Source organism: Rhinopithecus roxellana, chromosome 2, assembly GCF_007565055.1.
Source record: "Rhinopithecus roxellana isolate Shanxi Qingling chromosome 2, ASM756505v1, whole genome shotgun sequence".
Taxonomy (NCBI): Eukaryota; Metazoa; Chordata; class Mammalia; order Primates; family Cercopithecidae; genus Rhinopithecus; species Rhinopithecus roxellana.
Window position 1 is genome coordinate 48,333,167 of NC_044550.1, and position 19,729 is coordinate 48,352,895.

Sequence of the window (19,729 nt, forward strand, 5' to 3'; positions counted from 1 at the left end):
TTTGTCCGCACACAGTTTTGGCTTGTTCATGTTTTAAGGTGTGTTTTTATTTACAAAGTGAGATAATGCATTACAAACAGATGATGCAGTAACAGATAACTGATACTCCATTTTCATGAAAAAGTATATAAATATATTACAGGAAATTCTATATAGTAAACATTAGAAATTGATACAGTAAACATTTGCTACTTTTTTTCTATGCCAATATTATTGTCATTTAAAGCTTAAATACTGGTTTCAAGTATCCCCTATAAAATAACTACTTTATTAAAATATTGGAAAACATTTTTGCTATAAACAAGATGCGTGCATTAAAAATAGACTCAGCATGTCCTTGTAACAATGTCTGCTATCATCAAATGCACCTTTAATCATCCCTAAGATCTGCATTGTTTGGTTAGTGTTAAAATTTTGTAAATAATTATCATAGGTTAAAGTAGCTGTAAAAAAATACAGCATTTCAATATTATTTATTGTCAAGAAGAATACCCCTCTAAGATAGAGGAGAACCTGCATATTGTATGAACTTGCTGCTCTGTGATCTTTATTTTGGATAGAGAGCAGGAGTCTGCTGGAGGTTAAGGAAAGAAATGGAAATGCATCCAGAGGCTCTTTTCATGTCACTTTAGAAGCTGAGGCTGCTGTTTTTGCTCTTCTTCTGCTTGAAGACGTGTCAGGACATAAAGGATGACTTGATAGCAGAAAATATATTGATCCTATGGCCAAAAAAAAAAAAAAAAAAAGATAACACTGTAGAACTTTAGATGTATAATGTAAATATTATATATATATATAGCTATACCACTATTGGAAGTGATGTTTGATGAGTTTTGAAAAATATGGAAAAATTTTGTTAGAATGTTGAATGTAAGAAACAGGGTGTAGGCCAGGCGTGGTGGCTCACACCTGTTATCCCAGCACTTGGGGAGGCTGAGGTGGGCAGATCACGAGGTCAAAAGATTGAGACCATCCTGGCCAACATGGTGAAACTCTGTCTCTACTAAAAATACAAAAATTAGCTGTGTGTGGTGGCACACACCTGTAGTCCTAGCTACTTGGGAATCTGAGGCAGGAGAATTGCTTGACCCAGGAGGCAGAGGTTGCAGTGAGCTGAGATCGTGCCACTGCACTCCAGCCTGTCAACAAAGTGAGACTCAGTCTCAAAAAAAAAAAAAAAAAAAAAAAAAGAAGCAGGGTATAGAATTGTGTGGTATTATAAAAATTATAAAAATATAGAAACCAAATTGGCAAAACAAAGAGAGAAAAAGCCTGATGGATGGGGGATGGAACTATCCCAGAATGCTAACTGAAGTTGTCTTTGATTGGTGGGCTACTACAATATTTTTTGTGCTTTGATTATACTTAGTGGAAAAATAACCTTCCTACAAAATTTCTTCTGGATTTGTTGAGCTCATTTTGATGTTTTAAAATGTCAAAAAATTAATAGCTAAGAAGCGATTCAAAATAATTGTCTTGCCAGGCATGGTGGTTCACGCCTGTAATCTCACCACTTTGGGAGGCCGAGGCAGGTGGATCACCTGAGGCCAGGAGTTCAAGACTAGCCTGGCCAATGTGGTGAAATCCTGTCTCTACTAAAGTGTGGTGGCAGGCACCTGTAATCCCAACTACTCAGGAAGGTGAGGCAGGAGAATCGCTTGAACCCGGGAGGCGGAGGTTGCAGTGAGCTGAGATCACACACTGCGCTCCAGCCTGTGCGACAGAGCGAGACTTCATCCCAGAAAAAAAACAAAAAAAGTGTATATATATATACATACACACACGCACACACACAGTCTTTAAATATTTTGGAACAAAAGCATGAAAATCAAAGTTTCTTTGAAAATGAACTACTTTGGTAAAATTATTTTCTATTAAGTTGATGGTGCAGAGATCTGACTTTTTTGTTATTTGGGAAGGAACTAAGTCTGAAAATAAAAAATTTCACAATATATTAAATGAAAAGTAATAAAACAACAACCACAGTTGAATCTCATTTAAAATAGCTGCATGTATGCATGTGCGAGCATGAATGAGTGTGCACATGTGTTTAGGACAAAGAATATAAGAACATCCCCTAAAAACATTAACAGCTCTCTGAGAGTAAGAATACAAGTGGCCTTTTAAGTTTCTTTTTTGCTTATCTGTATTTTCACTTTTCCACACATTCATCCTTGACTCTTTCTCCGACACCATACAACCCATTAGCAAATTCACTTCACATCATGTCCTCTTTCCTTCACTTTGTCCACACTTACCACTCCAGCTGTAGCCCCCCCCGGCTTGTCACCTAATTCATCTCCTTGCTTATAATCCTGCACCTTCCTCCCCAGACTTGGTGTCATTTTAACACAGCAGGTCAGTAGTCCTTTAAAATGTGAGTCAGATCCCTGCCACTCCAGGCTCCCATTTCACTCAGAGAAAAGCCAAATTCCTGGCCCGTCACCTTCCCTCTAACCTCACCTCCTCCTTCCCTCTTCTTTTCCTCATGCCCTGCCTGCCACATTGGCTGTGACCATACCTGAACACACAAGACCCTTGTACTTCCACACAGGTTGTCCCTCTGCCTGAAAGGCTCTTTTCCCCAGAGATCTACAGGACTCTCTCCTTTACCTTCAAATCTTTGCTTAAGTGTTACTTTGTCAATGGTGCTACCCTGTTTAAAATTATACCCCCAACCTGCCATGACTGATTCCCTTTATCTATTTCACTTTTCTTTTCTCTAAAGCACTTATCACTTTCAGAGATCCTGTATAATTTACACGTTTAATATGTTTATCATCTTCCATCCTTATCAGTATCTTGCAAGAATATCTTTGTTATTCTAGCAAGGATCTTTGTTTTATTCACTGATGTGCTCCAGGCACCTAGAAGAGTTCCTAATATACAGTAAGAACTCAATAAATACCTGTTGAATGAACAAATGAATTAATGAACTTCCTAGGTGTAAAGGGCTGCGTATACCAATCAAAATGTTTTCCTTACCTCAAAAGTGTGATTAGAAATCAGCTTAATATTTAGAAGACAAGTTGAATTTAAATGGTTTATGAAAGGAAAATAGGCAAATGCTAATTTTTAAAGATAGCAAATTTCTCTATTTTTCAAGAGGTAGAGAAATGTTAATTTATGGATATTTGAAAATAGCTTCTACATCCCCCACTCTCCCATTATAAACACAAAGGATTGTGGAACTCTTCAGTGAAGACAGACACTCTAAATAAGGCACTCTCTGTGAAGGACACAATTGTCTCAGTGGGTGATGGTTTCCTTTCAGGCAAGAGAAACGAAAATCATCAAAAGAGGATAAATGGACCCATATATTCACACTCCTTACAGAATGTCTTCTTGAAGCTAAGCAACTCCAGCCTGCCTTGCTGTGTTCCAGTCAATGCTGATGAATCCATTACCTCTCAGGGAATTTCTGTAGCAAGAATGTTACCTTCTATCTCTTTTTCAGGTTGGAAATAGGGAAGGAATGCCATTAATTACATAGTATTTTGTACCATTCTCAAACTATCCGCAGCATGCTATCCCATTCTCTGTAATCTCTTCAGTGCAGAGATTGCATTTTTAAATTAAAAGGCAACATTTTAAAAAGCTTGGAAGTATTTTAATTTTTTTCTGAATTAGTCCTCATGTTTAAAAAAAAGCCCCTCACTGCAGTAAATGTTTGGTTTTATGCTCTAACATGGGAACTCTCAAAAAAGAAAAATGGTTTAATAGGAACTTAAAAAAAATTAGAATCTTTATGAAAATTCTCATTAGGAGGCCCAGCCATGACTCACCTCCGTCTGAACCATTCCGTGTCTTTGTAGTCTCATGCAGCGCACCAAATCAGAGATGTCAAACTGTCAGAGGAAACCACATGTGTGTTAGATTCAACGGGTAACTGGATTTGAACCTCAAAAGGATCACAGAGGGGAGGCTTATGTAAAATTCTGTATCCCATTCTTCTTCCCCTTCTGGTAGTCTTGGGAAACTCTCCTTGACAAAATGACTTGGCGAGTGGACTTTGTCATCACTTGGTATTCTTGTTTTTGATCTTTCTAAGAATTAGGAAAGGTTAATCTATTTGAAAATCTCCCAAAGAAAAGAAATTCTCTTCCCCATGAAATGTAACTAATTTCTAATATTACAATATAAAAAAGGTAAATTATTTTTCCTACACATTGCTCTTCTGATAAACATATTTCCACCCTAAAAAAGATCTTTTGACTTCAGCTGAGATTGAACAGTTGGAAATCAGGGAGAAAAAGACTATTTGGTTTCGTCCTATAAATTACTATAGCTAGCGTGTAAAGTGCTTTTAACTAAAATTCTTTAAGAGACTATGATTTTAATTACACATTATGGTAAGATATTCTAGTATTTTAAATAAGGTTTATATTAGAGTTCAAAAGTAAGATTATACTCTTAGAATAATAATTTTTTATGTAGAGTAATTGTTTAGAGAGAAATTATTTAGCATTAATTTTATAATAAAATGTATATATTTTTACACATACATACAAAAATACAAGCTTTTTCATTTCAAAAAATACTTTCCTTTGTACTTCAATTATTTCTATCTTTAACGTGTGATAACAATACTATCTTACACCAGCTTAAAGACTATAAAGGGTAAAATGAAATACTGCACAAAAGGCCTCTGAGCACACAGTTAAAAAAACCCAGTAAACAAGTATAAAACTGAAGTATTATTTTTTGTTGATCATGGCCTATGTAGTTTTGAATTCCAATGTTTACAAAAATACAGTTTTCTATAATAATATAATAAGAAAATGAAGGCAGTCATATAAATTCATAAGTTAAAAAATCCCAAGATCACAACACATTATCAAAAATTAGACTCCATCATTATTTCTGGACAAATGCTTACTCAGCCTGTATCTTGTACTCACATCAAGATCCTGACTGATTAATCCCAGAACCACATCTATGCAAATCAGGGTCCCTGAACGTCCAATGCCAGCACTGCAGTGCGTGATGATTGGGCCTGATCTGTGGATGTGTCTCATGTAGGAGATAAAAGTAAGCAGATCATCTGGTTGAGAAGGTGTATCATGGTCTGGCCAGGCAGTGAAATTCAGATGAGAAATATGGCGCACCTCTCTGGTCTGAAATTGTACAATAGAATAAGTGGATCATGACATGTTACATTGTTCACATACAATTTCTTTCTTTCTCTTTCTTTTCTTTCTTTCTTTCTTTCTTTCTTTCTTTCTTTCTTTCTTTCTTTCTTTCTTTCTTTCTTTCTTTCTTTCTTTCTTCTTTCTTTCTTTCTCTCTCTCTCTCTCTTTCTCTCTTTCTTTCTCTCTCTCTCTCTTTCTCTCTTTCTCTCTTCCTTTCTTCCTTTCTTTCTTTCTTTCTCAGATAGGTTCTCACTCTGTCGCCCAGGCTGGAGTGCAGTGGTACAATCTTGGCTCACTGCAACCTCTGCCTCCCAGGTTCAAGCAATTCTCCTGCCTCAGCCTCCAGAGTAGCTGGGATTACAGGCCCACGTTGCCACATCCAGCTAATTTTTGTATTTTTAGTAGACATGGGGTTTCACCACGTTGTGTCAGGCTACTCTTGAATTCCTGACCTCAACTGATCCACCCACCTTGGCCTCCCAAAGTGTTGAGATTTGGGAAGCGTGAGGCACTGTGCCTGGCCACAATTAATTCTTAATATTCTATTGTGCTGTCAAATTTTGGCTTGTCTATAGGACCAGATCAAAGGAAAAGTGGAAGAAACTAAATGGCTCCATTAAGAAAAACATGGAAGGCTTCTATCAAGGTTGCTAGAGCCACATTTGAAATATGGATAAAAACTACTTTTTGGGAACCCTAAAAACAAATTACATTTTGATATGGATAACAACCATTTTTGGTGACCCCATTCCAAATGCACATCAGATAAAAGTCAGAGTCACTGCAACCCTACCTAATCTGGCCCTGTTTCCTCTTAGACCTCACCTCCTCCTCTTTTTCCCCATGGTCACTTTTCTCAAGCCAAATGATTCTCTGTGGCTTTAAATACAGTGTGCACAGTTTGGTCTCAGGACTTTTGTACTGGCTCTTTCTGACTGGAATGGTTTTCTCCTCAGATATTCCCTCCATGGCTCACTCAACTCATTCACATTTTTCCTCAAATGCCATTTTCTCATGCCTTCCCTGGCTGCTTGTTGAAAATTATGACATACTTCTCATTCTCCCCCAACCAATTGTCCTTCTCTGTTTTATTTTTTCCCACAGCACTATCAGGACTGGTATTTCCTCTTCAAAATGTAAGCTCCATGAGGTTAGAAATTTTTTTGTGTGTGTCAAACTGCCAAATCTCTATAAAGGGGTTGAGTTCTATAAAAATGTGTGGATTAAGTGGATAAATCACTTGCAGAATATTGAACAACTGTGCTAGCCTAAGTAATAGGTAAGCTAGTGTAAATCAATAAAAAAATCATGAATCAAAAATTATGAAAGAAATTCTCAGACTACATTTACATGACACCAATAGAACTTAACTGATACGATATGCTTTGTTTCTATAAAAGTAAAATCACTGTTTCCTTAAGATAGTTAAATCTCTATGGGAAACATTACTCACACCTAGCTGGGATACTGTGCACAGGGGTGTAGTAAGGTGAACGAGAACACAGAGTGAGAAAACAGTAGCAGCTTTACTTCAGGTACTGCCACTTATCTAATTCAAGCTATACTGATCCAGTGGTTAGGTAATTGCAGTATGAATGATCTGAATAACTGTTGCTTATGGTAAAATTATCCATGTATTCCTAAATACGTTAAGTTGCCTTTATGAGGGAATATTTTCTACTTATAGATTTTAAAAATAGTTTTAATGAGTCTACTTAGAGGTCTGACCATAAAAACACAAGTTTCCAACATGCAATTTCTGAGCCATTTTGTGCTATCACCAAGGATGATCATCATATTAAAAGTCCTGCGTTTTCATTTTCATTTTAGTACAGCACATACTAGAGGAACCTGGCAGTATTCATGAAGATGGTCACATTTAAACTTATACTACATAAAGAGAAAATAGCTAGCATTAGTTCCATTGCATGGGAACTAGGAAGTCACTGTCTTTTATCTAGAAATAACATTGGTGCAATCATGGAAAGAGTCCAGGCTTGGATTACAACTAGGAGATACACCTTGCAATATGGAAAGATTTAATTCACTTACCTGAATATCTTCAAGGGTCATTGCCCTCACCACAAAGCCCTTCAGCTGCTGCATTCTCACAAGAGCCAGTCGAAGTCTGTTGCTGACCATTGTTGTTTTGCCTAGGATGTTGGGCCAATAGCGCTGGCATTTGATTTTTTCTCCTTCTACTTCTTGAGTCATCATGGCTATCACTGTGGATTTTTGCTCCCAAATCATCTGCCAGAAGTCTCCAACAGTTGAAGGCAGTGGTCCTTGGCAGGCAATGTAAACAAACTCTTCCTTTCCAACTGGTATCTTAATGAAGCTGGCATTGATATAGCCACCTTCATCTCCAAGAGGCACTCTTGTAGCATCATCTGTGAATTTTCCACAACAAAACAGAGCCATCCATATCATGCATTTTAAACAAGAGTCTTACAAATTGCATGAGTCAAAGGTCATGAGAAATCCTCATAGTCATAGATGAAATCACCAACGTATTTTACCAGAAGTATATTTTAAAATTGTAGCACAGCCAAATTATTTTATATTTATTCTTTTTGCTCATGTTACAAGTATCTAAGGTGTCAGTTTAGTGAGTTTCTGACATATGAAATTTGGTATTATTTACATAGATTTAGTTGAAATTAAAATTAGTAAGTTAATAAATGCATTTAGAATTGCCTAATAAGTAACTAGAGAAACAAAGAAAAAGAACTGGTACTTCTCCATGATTATTTTAATGATGATGACAATAATAATAATAGCACTGAAAGGCAACGCCAAAAAATTTTTCATAGAACAAAATTTAGTATTACAATAACACTATTAAAGTATATATTGCAAACGTTATTGGCATAACTCTCACTCACCTAATAAAATTATATTCTTAGCAGCCAAAACAACAAATTAACACAATAAATAAAATAACAGATCATTTTATTCTCCAGGCATAAAGGCCCTTATCTTTGTTTTATTATAATTTCATATAGTTAAAATGTAATTTTTTAAACCAGGCTGCCCCAGTGAAAAGTATGTATAAGCTATCATTCACTGAGGTTGTATTGTCCAAGATTTATCTAAGAGAATAAATTTACATGTATTACATACCTTAGAAGTTATTTCTATTTCTATTTCAAATATCCATAAATTTAACTGGTAATTCCTGTGATTACCAAGCTAAAACCTTTTAATGATAGGTTTCAAAATCCCCTACCAATTGCCCTTTTTACTTGACTTCTATCTCTTAGTCCATACTGGTCATTTGTTTTGTGGGAACAAATCCACTCATTAGTTTTGGATTTATGGCTTGTTCTATTCTGATTTTGAGATATTCAACTGGTCATTATGCTGTCTAAAGTAACTCCCATACACTTTATGCCAAACAAAGATCTGATCCACTTCTTAAAGGTTGTCTAAGATTCATTTTTTACATGAAGCTTTCCAAAATGAAAAAATACAATTGCATTATTACTTATCACGTGACTTGTCACTATTGAGTTTATTATTTATCTTTAGATTTATGGTTTCTTGGTAAAGATAGGGTCAGTGTGTCATATGTTATAATTCAAAGTGCTAACATATATACATGTGGCTCGTAATTATAAGAATTTTCTAGAGGTATTTTGGCACATATATTCATACATAATTTAAAAAAATCACAGTGTGATTTTTTTTACATGTGATTTTTACATGGGTAAAAATGACTGCTTTTCTTTTTTCTTTTTCTTTTTGAGATGGAGTCTTACTCTATTGCCCAGGCTGGAGTGCAGTGGCATGATCTCGGCTTGCTGCAACCTCCACCTCCCGGGTTTAAGCGATTCTCCTGTCTCAGCCTCCCAAGCAGCTGGGATTATAAGCATGAACCACCACTCCGGCTAATTCCTGTATTTTACAGTAGAGATGAGGTTTCACCATGTTGGCCAGGCTGGTCTTGAATTCCTGATCTCAAGTGATCTGCCTCCCTCGGCCTCCCAAAGTGCTGGAATTACAGGTGTGAGCCACTGCACTGGGCCAAAATGATTGTTTTTATTCCCTTCTGGTATCTGAAATGTCTAATATAGGCTGGTAGTACCACTGTAGTCATATGCATGTACACAGCAATTCATTACTATAGATATTTCTCTAAACTAAAAATAAGGGGAATAAATTGATGGTGGTTGTGATAAATGAATCCAACCAAGAAAATCCTCATCCAGAAGCCAGTTCATATTTTTAAAAAGATTTTAAAATTAATGATTTGGCATCACTGACTAATTTCAAATACTGTATACTAGTAAAAATTCAGGACTATTCTAACAAATATTTCAGGTTCCTCTAACTGATTTTCAGAATATGTACGTAATTTAAAAGGGAATTCACACGGAATATTTCAATGTATTTTTTACTGATATAAATCTGTGAATGTATGTGTATGCACATGGTTATGTGAGAGATAGGTAAGTTAAACACAAAAAATTTTTATCCATTCAAATTATACTGATCACATATTAAATTTGAAGCCAAACTGGAACTTACAGGGAAGTATATTTTTATATCTGTTCTTCCTTCTGTTTTCCTTAGTTTGCCCAATTAGACACTGATCCAAAGGTTTTAATTCTTGAAGATTCTGTAAGCAAAAAATGGAAATAAATTTGTTAAGATAAGCAGTAAATTCAGTAATAACTGCAAATACTTTAAATGCGTAGGGTGCAAAATTGGTTGATGAGGGCTGATTCTAGTGTCAAATACAGATGTCCTAAATAAGCCTAAAGTCAACAGTGATTTGTTAAGTCAGCACTGAAATAATATTGTTACAAGTATCTTCAATTGAACACGTTGCAGTCAATTTTATGAGACAGAACTTTGTGTCTTAATTTTTAACTTCTGTTTAAAAGTGTTTATATTTTAGAAAAAAATACAATTTAAAAAACCCAACTCTGCCACAATGATGAGCTAGAGCACAATTTATTGACAGTATTGTCTGTGAGGGTTACAGAATATTCCATGTGGGGTGTTGTTGTGGTCAGAGAGTCCTAGGTTCTAAAGTCAATTCTTGCTCACTTTTCATTCTTTCACTCATTCAAAAAATATAATTGCATGCCCACTATATGCAAGGTACTGTAATAAGTGATGGGAATACAGTGGGTGAGCAAGAAGATAAGATTTTGGCTCTCCTGGACTTTACAGCTTATTGGGAGAAAGACACAATAAAGAAGTAAACAAATATTGTAGTATATGTCTTGAAGAAACCAATAAGCTGCTGTGGCAGATAAATCCTTATAAACACTACTTTAGAAGGGTTGTAATGGAAGTTTTCTGATGGTGACATTTAAATCTAAGAACTTAAAGAAGAAATCATTCCATAGCATGGTAATGAGGAGAGGAAAATACCTTAATTACTGAGCCTCAGTTTCACAGTCCATAATGGAATTAATATTTTGAGGAATATATACAAAGCAACAAGCACACAGCAGAAGCTCTTATTAAAGTTAACTCCTTTTAGTGGCTACAAAGCTTAGGAACTAGGCAAATAAGCCGGTGGTTTGAGGAAGAGGGGCAAGGTCAACCTCAAAACCACTCTCTTTTCTAGTGGTAAATATGGACGGTGCCATGAGACCACAGGAGCTAGGGCTCTGAGCCATTGCTGCTTTGAACTAGGACACACATTCTTGGAGCTGTATTCAGTTAGAACCTGCTGTTAATGATGAAACACGTCTACAATACACTAATTATAAAGTTTAGTGGATGGCTGAAATTTATACTTGGCCTTTTTTTTTTTTTTTTCCTAACATTTTTACCTTAACTATGAGGCAGGAAGGATAATCTTCAGGGAAATGTATCAAGTTCCAAGTAGTTAACATTTTAAATCACTATTATTGGAATCCCAATAAGAAAAATTAATTTTCTGCTAGAAGTGATAAGGTGGTGCTTTTAGAGTTGGAAAATTTTCAAAATTTCTTCTAATCTTGGGCTAGTAAAGATACATTTTCCTTACAAACTAAATGCATACACTTTGGGAGAGAATCATTGGCAGAAGCCACTTACCTCCAGCTCCTTAGAAGGAATTCCTTGATCTAGCAAACCCCGCAGGACTCGAATGACTGATTTTAAGTTGGCCCCCGTGTATTTACCAGAGGGAAGCACTTTGACGACAGGGAGTACAGCAAGCTCCTCGTTTGTCAGAAAGGAATGATCTAATAGGAAGACAGCAATTTACAAACAGTTCCTCCAGAACAGATTTAACTAAGTGAACTAATTTCAGCCTACGTTCACCTCATCTTACAAAAGGGAAAGTCTATTTATTTATTTAGAGATAGAATCTTGTTCTATCTCTTTATGAGACAGAACTTTGTGTCTTAATTTTTAACTTCTGTTTAAAAGTGTTTATATTTTAGAAAAAAATACAATTTAAAAAACCCAACTCTGCCACAAAGTGATGAGCTAGAGCACAATTTATTGACAGTATTGTCTGTGAGGGTTATAGAACATTCCATGTGGGGTGTTGTTGTGGTCAGACAGTCCTAGGTTCTAAAGTCAATTCTAAAGTCAAATGTCGCCTAGGATGGAGTACAGTTCTGTAATCACAGCTCACTGCAGCCTTGATCTCCCAGGCTCAAGGGATCCTCCTGCCTCAGTCTCCCAAGTAGCTGGGACCACAGTCATGCACCACTCTGTGCCTGGCTAATTTTTAAATATTTTTGAAGAGATGGGGTCTCCCTATGTTGTCCAAGCTGGTCTTGAACTCCTGGCCTCAAGTGATCCTCCTGTCTCGGCTTCCCCAAGTGCTGGGACAAGAGACGTGAGCCACTGCACCTGGCTAGGAAGGTCTTTATGTTATTTTATTTTATTTATTTTATATATTTATATATGTGTGTGTGTATATACACACGTAATAAATATATATGTATATGTGTGTATATATATAAATATGTGTGTGTGTGTATATATATATGTATAACCACTCTACCTGGCTAGGAAAGTCTTTATTTTATTTCATTTATTTTATACACACACACACATGGTCTGATTTTGTAGCCCAGGCTGGAGTGCAATGGCACAATCACAGCTCAATGCAGCTTCAACCACCTGGCTCAGGTTGTCCTCCCACCTCAGCCTTCCTGGTAGCTGGGACTACAGGTAAGCACCACCACGCCTGGGTAATTTTTTGTATTTTTTTGTAGAGATAGGGTTTTGCCATGTTACCCAAGCTGGTCCTGAACTCCTGGGCTCAAGCGATCCGCCCACCTTGGCCTCCCAAAGTGCTGGGATTCCAGGCATGAGCCATTGTGCCTGGCCAGGAAAGTCTTTAAATACGCAACAACTAATAATATTTCCCCCAGAACAGATTTAATTAACAAATGAACTAATTTCAGCCCATTCTTACCTCATCATACAAAAGGGAAAGTCTTTAAATATGAGAGAATAAATAAGGTAATAGAATTAATAGGTAGGCTGATAACTACAATTAACACAGGGAAGTCTGCCCTAGCACATTCTCACACCCAACTTTTAAGGAGATACCTCACTGAAGTTCAGAAGTGTTTAAGATTCTCGGCTCTCATTTATTTACAGTTTCTAAAGGAGCTTATGTCATTTCTTTTTGCTTCTCTTGACTCAAATGGCACTTTTTAAACATTTTTGATAAGGGATTTATCATGGGCAGCCTGGGGACAGCTTGTTTCTTTTCCCTGCAAAACCAGCCATAAAAAGGTAATTGTACTTAGTTCTCAGAATTTCAGAAACAACATAATAGGTAGGCAATTTTTTAAAAGAAGTATTCTAGATAACAGTAAATGGGATTCTTTCAACAACAGAACTCTGTTACAGTAAGAGAAGATGAATTTTTCTGAAGAATCCCAAACTTCACAATATTCTCTATTTTATGCTCCCCTGACTCCTTACACACATCACACAGACACACACACTAAAATCTTGATCTCATATATAGAGAAAGGTTTTATAAATGATGGGAAAAGATGAAAAAATCACAGCATATCAAACAAATACAAAATTGGTATGTGTTAAGCCTAACAGAAATTATTTTAAAAAACAAACTTTAGTTAAATAAATACCTTTAAATTGTTACAACAGAGTCAATGGAACCATCATTTTAGCAGGTAATTGAGAATTATAATGACACTATCCTTTGCTTCAGTACTTTTACTCTAAAATGTGACCGTAAGTAAAACATATGTATATACATCCTTTTTATGAACAGTTTGATTGCAGAAAACCAAACGTATTTTAGATATTTCTTAGCCTAGTTTTTCTTAAACTGGGCTCTGCTGACCCATGGAGGCAAGTATTTCTACATAAGCATTTAAAAATTTTGTTTTAATTTCAAGATAATATAAAAAGCACATTCTAGATCACCTGAATAACCAACTCGTAACTAAACACTGAATTATTTCAGTGCCTTGAGTTGCAATGTGTTGCTCACCCTGGCACCAGTAGAGAATGATAATCTAAAATAACGGCATTAAATGTTATTCAAACTGTTCCATAAACATTCTCAGTGCTTCTTATGTTCTCAAATTTGAGAAATGCTGTCCTAAAGTTTTACAAGTATGCTTAGCTGTAATTGAAATTCTAATCTGCATAGCACATGCAGCTTAAACTGTTACCTGCTCCCTCCCCACCCAAAAAACCCCAGGAACTCATTACAAAAAATTACCAAATTTAGTTCTATTACTACTTTTCATTTAAATTAACTTCTAAGAACATGGGGAAAGTAAGAGAGACACTTCAGAAATTCCTTACTATGGGAGATTACTCTAGGAACACTGATTTCTCTCTTCACCATCCATCCTTGGCACTCAGGGCCAGTTATCCCTGGTGTTTGATAGCTTTCTCCATGCAAATAAAGAATTCCCTTGAGTTCTTTGGGAGTTGAGTCAACTATCATAGAAGAGCTATGGGTCTGATTTAGTACCTGCTGTATGGAAATTATTTATAATTGAAGGCAATCGTTATCCTAGAAAAAGCGAGGGGAAACTTCTTGCTATAGACTGCACAAGTGTAGCTTTAATTATGTCAATCAGCTGACTAAAGCATTTTCATGATGCAGCTAAGATACAGGCAACAATGATGCTGGCACTGTGAGGGATACGAAACTAAAGACACCTCAAAAAGGTTAACACTTAGCTGGGGCAGAGTTTGGCTGGGACTACAAAATTTACTCATATGAAATAACAACTCTTACAGAACTGCATGTCAATGCAACAGGAACTTAAAGGCTGGATGGATGAGCAAGGGCTACAGTGCTGGACATGCATGTTTTACACATACCAACAGTCTAGCCAAGTCAAGAAAGTGTTAATTAAACTGTTAATATCATTCATTCATTCATTCTTTTTTTTTTTTTTTGAGACAACCTCTTGCTCTATCGCCCAGGCTGGAGTGCAGTGACACAATCTTGGCTCATTGCAACCTCTGCCTCCTGGGTTCAAGCGATTCTCCTATCTCAGCCTCCTGAGTAGCTGGGTGCCCGCCACCATGACCAGCTAATTTTTGTATTTTTAGAAGAGATGGGGTTTTGCCTGTTGGTCAGGCTGGTCGAACTCCTGACCTCAGGTGATCAGCCTGCTTCGGCCTTCCAAAGTGCTAGGGTTATAGGCGTGGGCCAGCACACCCAGCCTAAGCTGTTAATTTCTTTTAAAAAAACTAAGACTTTGCTTTGAATGACAAAACCATGTTCTTTCATTATAGTAACACTTCCTGATATGAAGTAAGAGGAATGAAACGCTGGATAGAATTTCATTTCTCTATTGGCTCAGTAATAACATGCAAAGGCAGTAATAGTGAAACAGACCAATGGATTCCCGATCATAAAAGATAAGGTTGGGATTCTAGGATAATAATAATTATTGGCCAGGTGCAGTGGCTCATGCCTGTAATCCCAGCACTTTGGGAGGCCCAGGTGGGTGGATTACCTGAGGTCAGGAGTTACAGACCAGCCTGGCCAACATGGTGAAACCCCATCTCTACTAAAAAGAGAGAAAAATAGCCAGGCATGGTGGCACGCACCTGTAATCCCAGTTACTCGGGAGGCTGAGGCAGGAGAATTGCTTGAATTCAGGAGACAGAGGTTGCAGTGAGCCAAGATCGTGCCACTGTATTCACCAGCCTGGGCGACAGAGCAATATTCTGTCTCAAAAAAAAAAAAAAAAAAAAAAACAAAACGCCCCTTGACTTCTCCTTCCAGAATGGCAAATTACGACTTCATATTTCCACTTACAGTATGTATAGATGGTCAAACTGAGGGGGCGTGCCCAAGATGGCTGAATAGGAACAGCTCCAGCCTCCAGCTCCCAGTGTGAGTGACACAGAAGACGGGTGATTTCTGCATTTTCAACTGAGTTACTGGGTTCATCTCACTGGGGAGTGCTGGACAATCAGTGCTGGTCAGCTGGTGCAGCCCGACCAGCGAGAGCTGAAGCAGGGTGAGGCATCGCCTCACCTGGGAAGCACAAGGGGAAAGGGAATCCCTTTTCCTAGCCAAGGGAAACTGAGACACACAACACCTGGAAAATCAGGTAACTCCCACCCTAATACTTTACCAAGGGTCTTGGTAAATGGCACACCAGGAGATTATATCCCACACCTGGCCCAGAGGGTCCCACACCCACGGAGCCTCCCTCATTGCTAGCACAGCAGTCGGAGATCTAACTGCAAGGCGGCAGCGAGGCTGCGGGAGGGGCACCTGCCATTGCTGAGGCTTATGTAGGTAAACAAAGCTGCCTGGAAGCTCGAACTGGGTGGAGCCCACCGCAGCTCAAGGAGGCCTGCCTGCCTCTGTAGACTCCTCCTCTGGGGACAGGGCATAGCTAAACAAAAAGCAGCAGAAACCTCGGCAGAGGTAAATGCCTCTGTCTGATAGCTTTGAAGAGAGCAGTGGATCTCCCAGCACGGAGGTTGAGATCTGAGAACGGACAGAATGCCTGCACAAATGGGTCCCTGACCCCTGAGTAGCCTAACTGGGAGACATCCCCCACTAGGTGCAGACCTACACCTCACACCTCACACAGCGGGGTACACCCCTGAGATGAAGCTTCCAGAGCAAGAATCAGACAGCAACACTCGTTGTTCAGCAACATTCTATCTTCTGCAGCCTCTGCTGCTGATACCCAGGCAAACAGGGTCTGGAGTGGATCTCAAGCAATCTCCAACAGACCTACAGCTGAGGGTCCTGACTGTTAGAAGGAAAACTAACAAACAGAAAGGACATCCACATCAAATCCCCATCAGTACATCACCATCATCAAAGACCAAAGGCAGATAAAACCAAAAGATGGGGAAAAAGCAGTGCAGAAAAGCTGGAAATTCAAAAAATCAGAGTGCATCTCCCCCTCCAAAAGAACGTAGCTCATCACCAGCAATGGAACAAAGCTGGAAGGAGAATGACTTTGATGAGTTGAGAGAAGAAGGCTTCAGTCGATCAAACTTCTTAGACCTAAAGGAGGAACTACATAACCAGTGCAAAGAAACTAAAAACCTTGAAAAAAGAATGGATGAATGGATAACTAGAATAATCAATGCAGAGAAGACCTTAAAAGAACTGATAGAGATAAAAACCATAACATGAAAACTACGTGACAAATGCACAAGCTTCAGTAACTGACTCAATCAACTGGAAGAAAGAGTATCAGCGATTGAAGATCAAATGAATGAAATGAAGTGAGAAGAGAAGCATGGAGAAAAAAGAGTAAAAAGAAATGAACGAAGCCTCCAAAAAGTATGGGATTATGTGAAAAGATCAAATCTACGTCTGATTGGTGTGCCTAAAAGTGAGGGGGAAAATGGAACCAAGTTGGAAAACTGCTCTGCAGGATATCATCCAGGAGAACTTCCCCAACCTAGTAAGGCAGGCCAACATTCAAATTCAGGAAATACAGAGAATGCCACAACGATACTCCTCGAGAAGAGCAACTCCAAGACACATAATTGTCAGATTCACCGAAGTTGAAATGAGGGAAAAAATGTTAAGGGCAGCCAGAGAGAAAGGTCGGGTTACCCACAAAGGGAAGCCCATCAGACTAATAGCAGACCTCTCGGCAGAAACTCTCCAAGCCAGAAGAGAGTGGTGGCCAATATTCAACATTCTTAAAGAAAAGAATTTTAAACCCAGAATTTCATATCCAGCCAAACTAAGTTTCATAAGTGAAGGAGAAATAAAATTCTTTACAGATAAGCAAATGCTTAGAGATTTTGTCACCACCAGGCCTGCCCTACAAGAGATCCTGGAGGAAGCACTAAACATGGAAAGGAACAACAGGTACCAGCCATTGCAAAAACATGTCAAAATGTAAAGTCCATCAATGCTAGGAAGAAACTGCATCAACTAGTGAGCAAAATAACCAGCTAATATCATAATGACAGGATCAAGTTCACACATAACAATATTAACCTTAAATGTAAATGGACTAAATGCTCCAATTAAAAGACACAGACTGGCAAATTGGATAAAGAGTCAAGACCCATCAGTATGCTGTATTCAGGAGACCCATCTCACATGCAGTGATGTGCATAACCTCAAAATAAAGGGATGGAGGAAGATCTACCAAGCAAATGGAAAAACAAAACAAAACAAAAAAAGGAGGGGTTGCAATCCTAGTCTCTGATAAAACAGATTTTAAACCATCTAAGATCAAAAGAGACAAAGAAGGCCATTACATAATGGTAAAGGGATCAATTCAACAGGAAGAGCTAACTATCCTAAATATATATGCACCCAATACAGGAGCACCCAGATTCATAAAGCAAGTCCTTAGAGACTTACAAAGAGACTTAGACTCCCATACAATAATAATGGGAGACTTTAACACCCCACTGTCAACATTAGACAGATCAATGAGACAGAAAGATAACAAGGATATCCAGGAATTGAACTCAATTCTGCACCAAGCGGACCTAATAAACATATACAGAACTCTCCACCCCAAATCAACAGAATACTACATTCTTCTCAGCACCACATCGCACTTATTCCAAAATTGACCACACAGTTGGAAGTAAAGCACTCCTCAGCAAATGTAAAAGGACAGAAATTATAACAAACTGTCTCTCAGACCACAGTGCAATCAAACTAGAACTCAGGACTAAGAAACTCAATCAAAACCGCTCAACTACATGGAAACTGAACAACCTGCTCCTGAATGACTATTGGGTACATAACGAAATGAAGGCAGAAATAAAGATGTTCTTTGAAACCAATGAGAACAAAGATACAACATACCAGAATCTCTGGGACACATTTAAAGCAGTGTGTAGAGGGAAATTTATAGCACTAAATGCCCACAAGAGAAAGCAGGAAAGATCTAAAATTGACACCCTAACATCACAAATAAAAGAACTAGAGAAGCAAGAGCAAACACATTCAAAAGCTAGCAGAAGGCAAGAAATAACTAAGACCAGAGGAGAACTGAAGGAGATAGAGACACAAAAAATCCTCCAAAAAATCAATGAATCCAGGAGTTGGTTTTTTGAAAAGATCAACAGAATTGATAGACTGCTAGCAAGACTAATAAAGAAGAGAGAAGAATCAAATAAATGCAACAGAAAATGATAAAGGGGATATCACCACTGACACCACAGAAATACAAACTACCATCAGAGAATACTATAAACACCTCTACGCAAATAAACTAGAAAACCTAGAAGAAATGGATAATTTCCTGGACACTTACACTCTCCCAAGACTAAACCAGGAAGAAGTTGAATCCCTGAATAGACCAATAGCAGGCTCTGAAATTGAGGCAATAATTAATAGTCTACCAACCAAAAAAAGTCCAGGACCAGATGACACAAAAAAAGTCCAGGACACAGCCGAATTCTACCAGAGGTAAAAGGAGGAGTTGGTACCATTCCTTCTGAAACTATTCCAATCAATAGAAAAAGCGGGAATCCTCTCTAACTCATTTTATGAGGCTAGCATCATCCTGATACCAAAGCCTGGCAATAAATGTAATCCAGCATATAAACAGAACCAAAGACAAAAACCACATGATTATCTCAATGGATGCAGAAAAGGCCTTTAACAAAATTCAACAGCCCTTCATGCTAAAAACTCTCAATAAATTCGGTATTGATGGAACGTATCTCAAAATAATAAGAGCTATTTATGACAAACCCACAGCCAATATCATACTGAATGGGCAAAAACTGGAAGCATTCCCTTTGAATGCCCGCCTGTAATCCCAGCTACTCAGGAGGCTGAGGCAGGAGAATTGCTTGAACAGGGGAGGTGGAGGTTGCAGTGAGCCAAGATCGTGCCACTGCACTCTCAGTTTCTGTTTCAAAAAAAAAAAAAAAGCAAATAATGTATACATATGGTAAAATAGCAAATCCATATAGTCTGAAAATAATCACTTAAAAACAACTTATTTTCCCAATTCATTATTTTTGAGGAAAAAACTGTCATTACAATTCTTGCCTTTATCAGAATCTTCATGGTTTGTTCTCTCTGCTGGCAACTCATCACTTCCCCATGTTATTTCATCATCATCAGTCTTCTTTTCTTGTGACTTCTGAATTAAGCTATGAAAACAAAACACATTTGTAACATTTTCTTCATTTTTGTACTCAAATTAAACACTACAGCCCTG

General features: G+C 37.8%; 1 protein-coding gene across 12 annotated transcripts in view; it reads right to left on the reverse strand.

Annotated features, from left to right (window-relative positions):
* PTPN13 (protein tyrosine phosphatase non-receptor type 13) overlaps positions 1-19,729 on the reverse strand; it is a 228,430-nt gene continuing 208,701 nt past the window's right edge. For 6 of the 12 annotated variants that reach the window (XM_030919866.1, XM_030919897.1, XM_030919873.1 and 3 more), the window contains 7 exons: positions 19,549-19,661; positions 11,172-11,320; positions 9,663-9,753; positions 7,185-7,522; positions 4,902-5,117; positions 3,786-3,848; positions 1-719 (listed from right to left, as the gene is read on the reverse strand). In XM_030919866.1, the coding sequence (XP_030775726.1) occupies positions 624-719; positions 3,786-3,848; positions 4,902-5,117; positions 7,185-7,522; positions 9,663-9,753; positions 11,172-11,320; positions 19,549-19,661 (1,066 nt within the window). In that variant the 3' untranslated portion in view covers positions 1-623. The remainder of the gene's footprint in view (positions 720-3,785; positions 3,849-4,901; positions 5,118-7,184; positions 7,523-9,662; positions 9,754-11,171; positions 11,321-19,548; positions 19,662-19,729) is intronic. The other 6 variants (XM_030919901.1, XM_030919905.1, XM_030919891.1 and 3 more) reach the window with 2 other exon arrangements.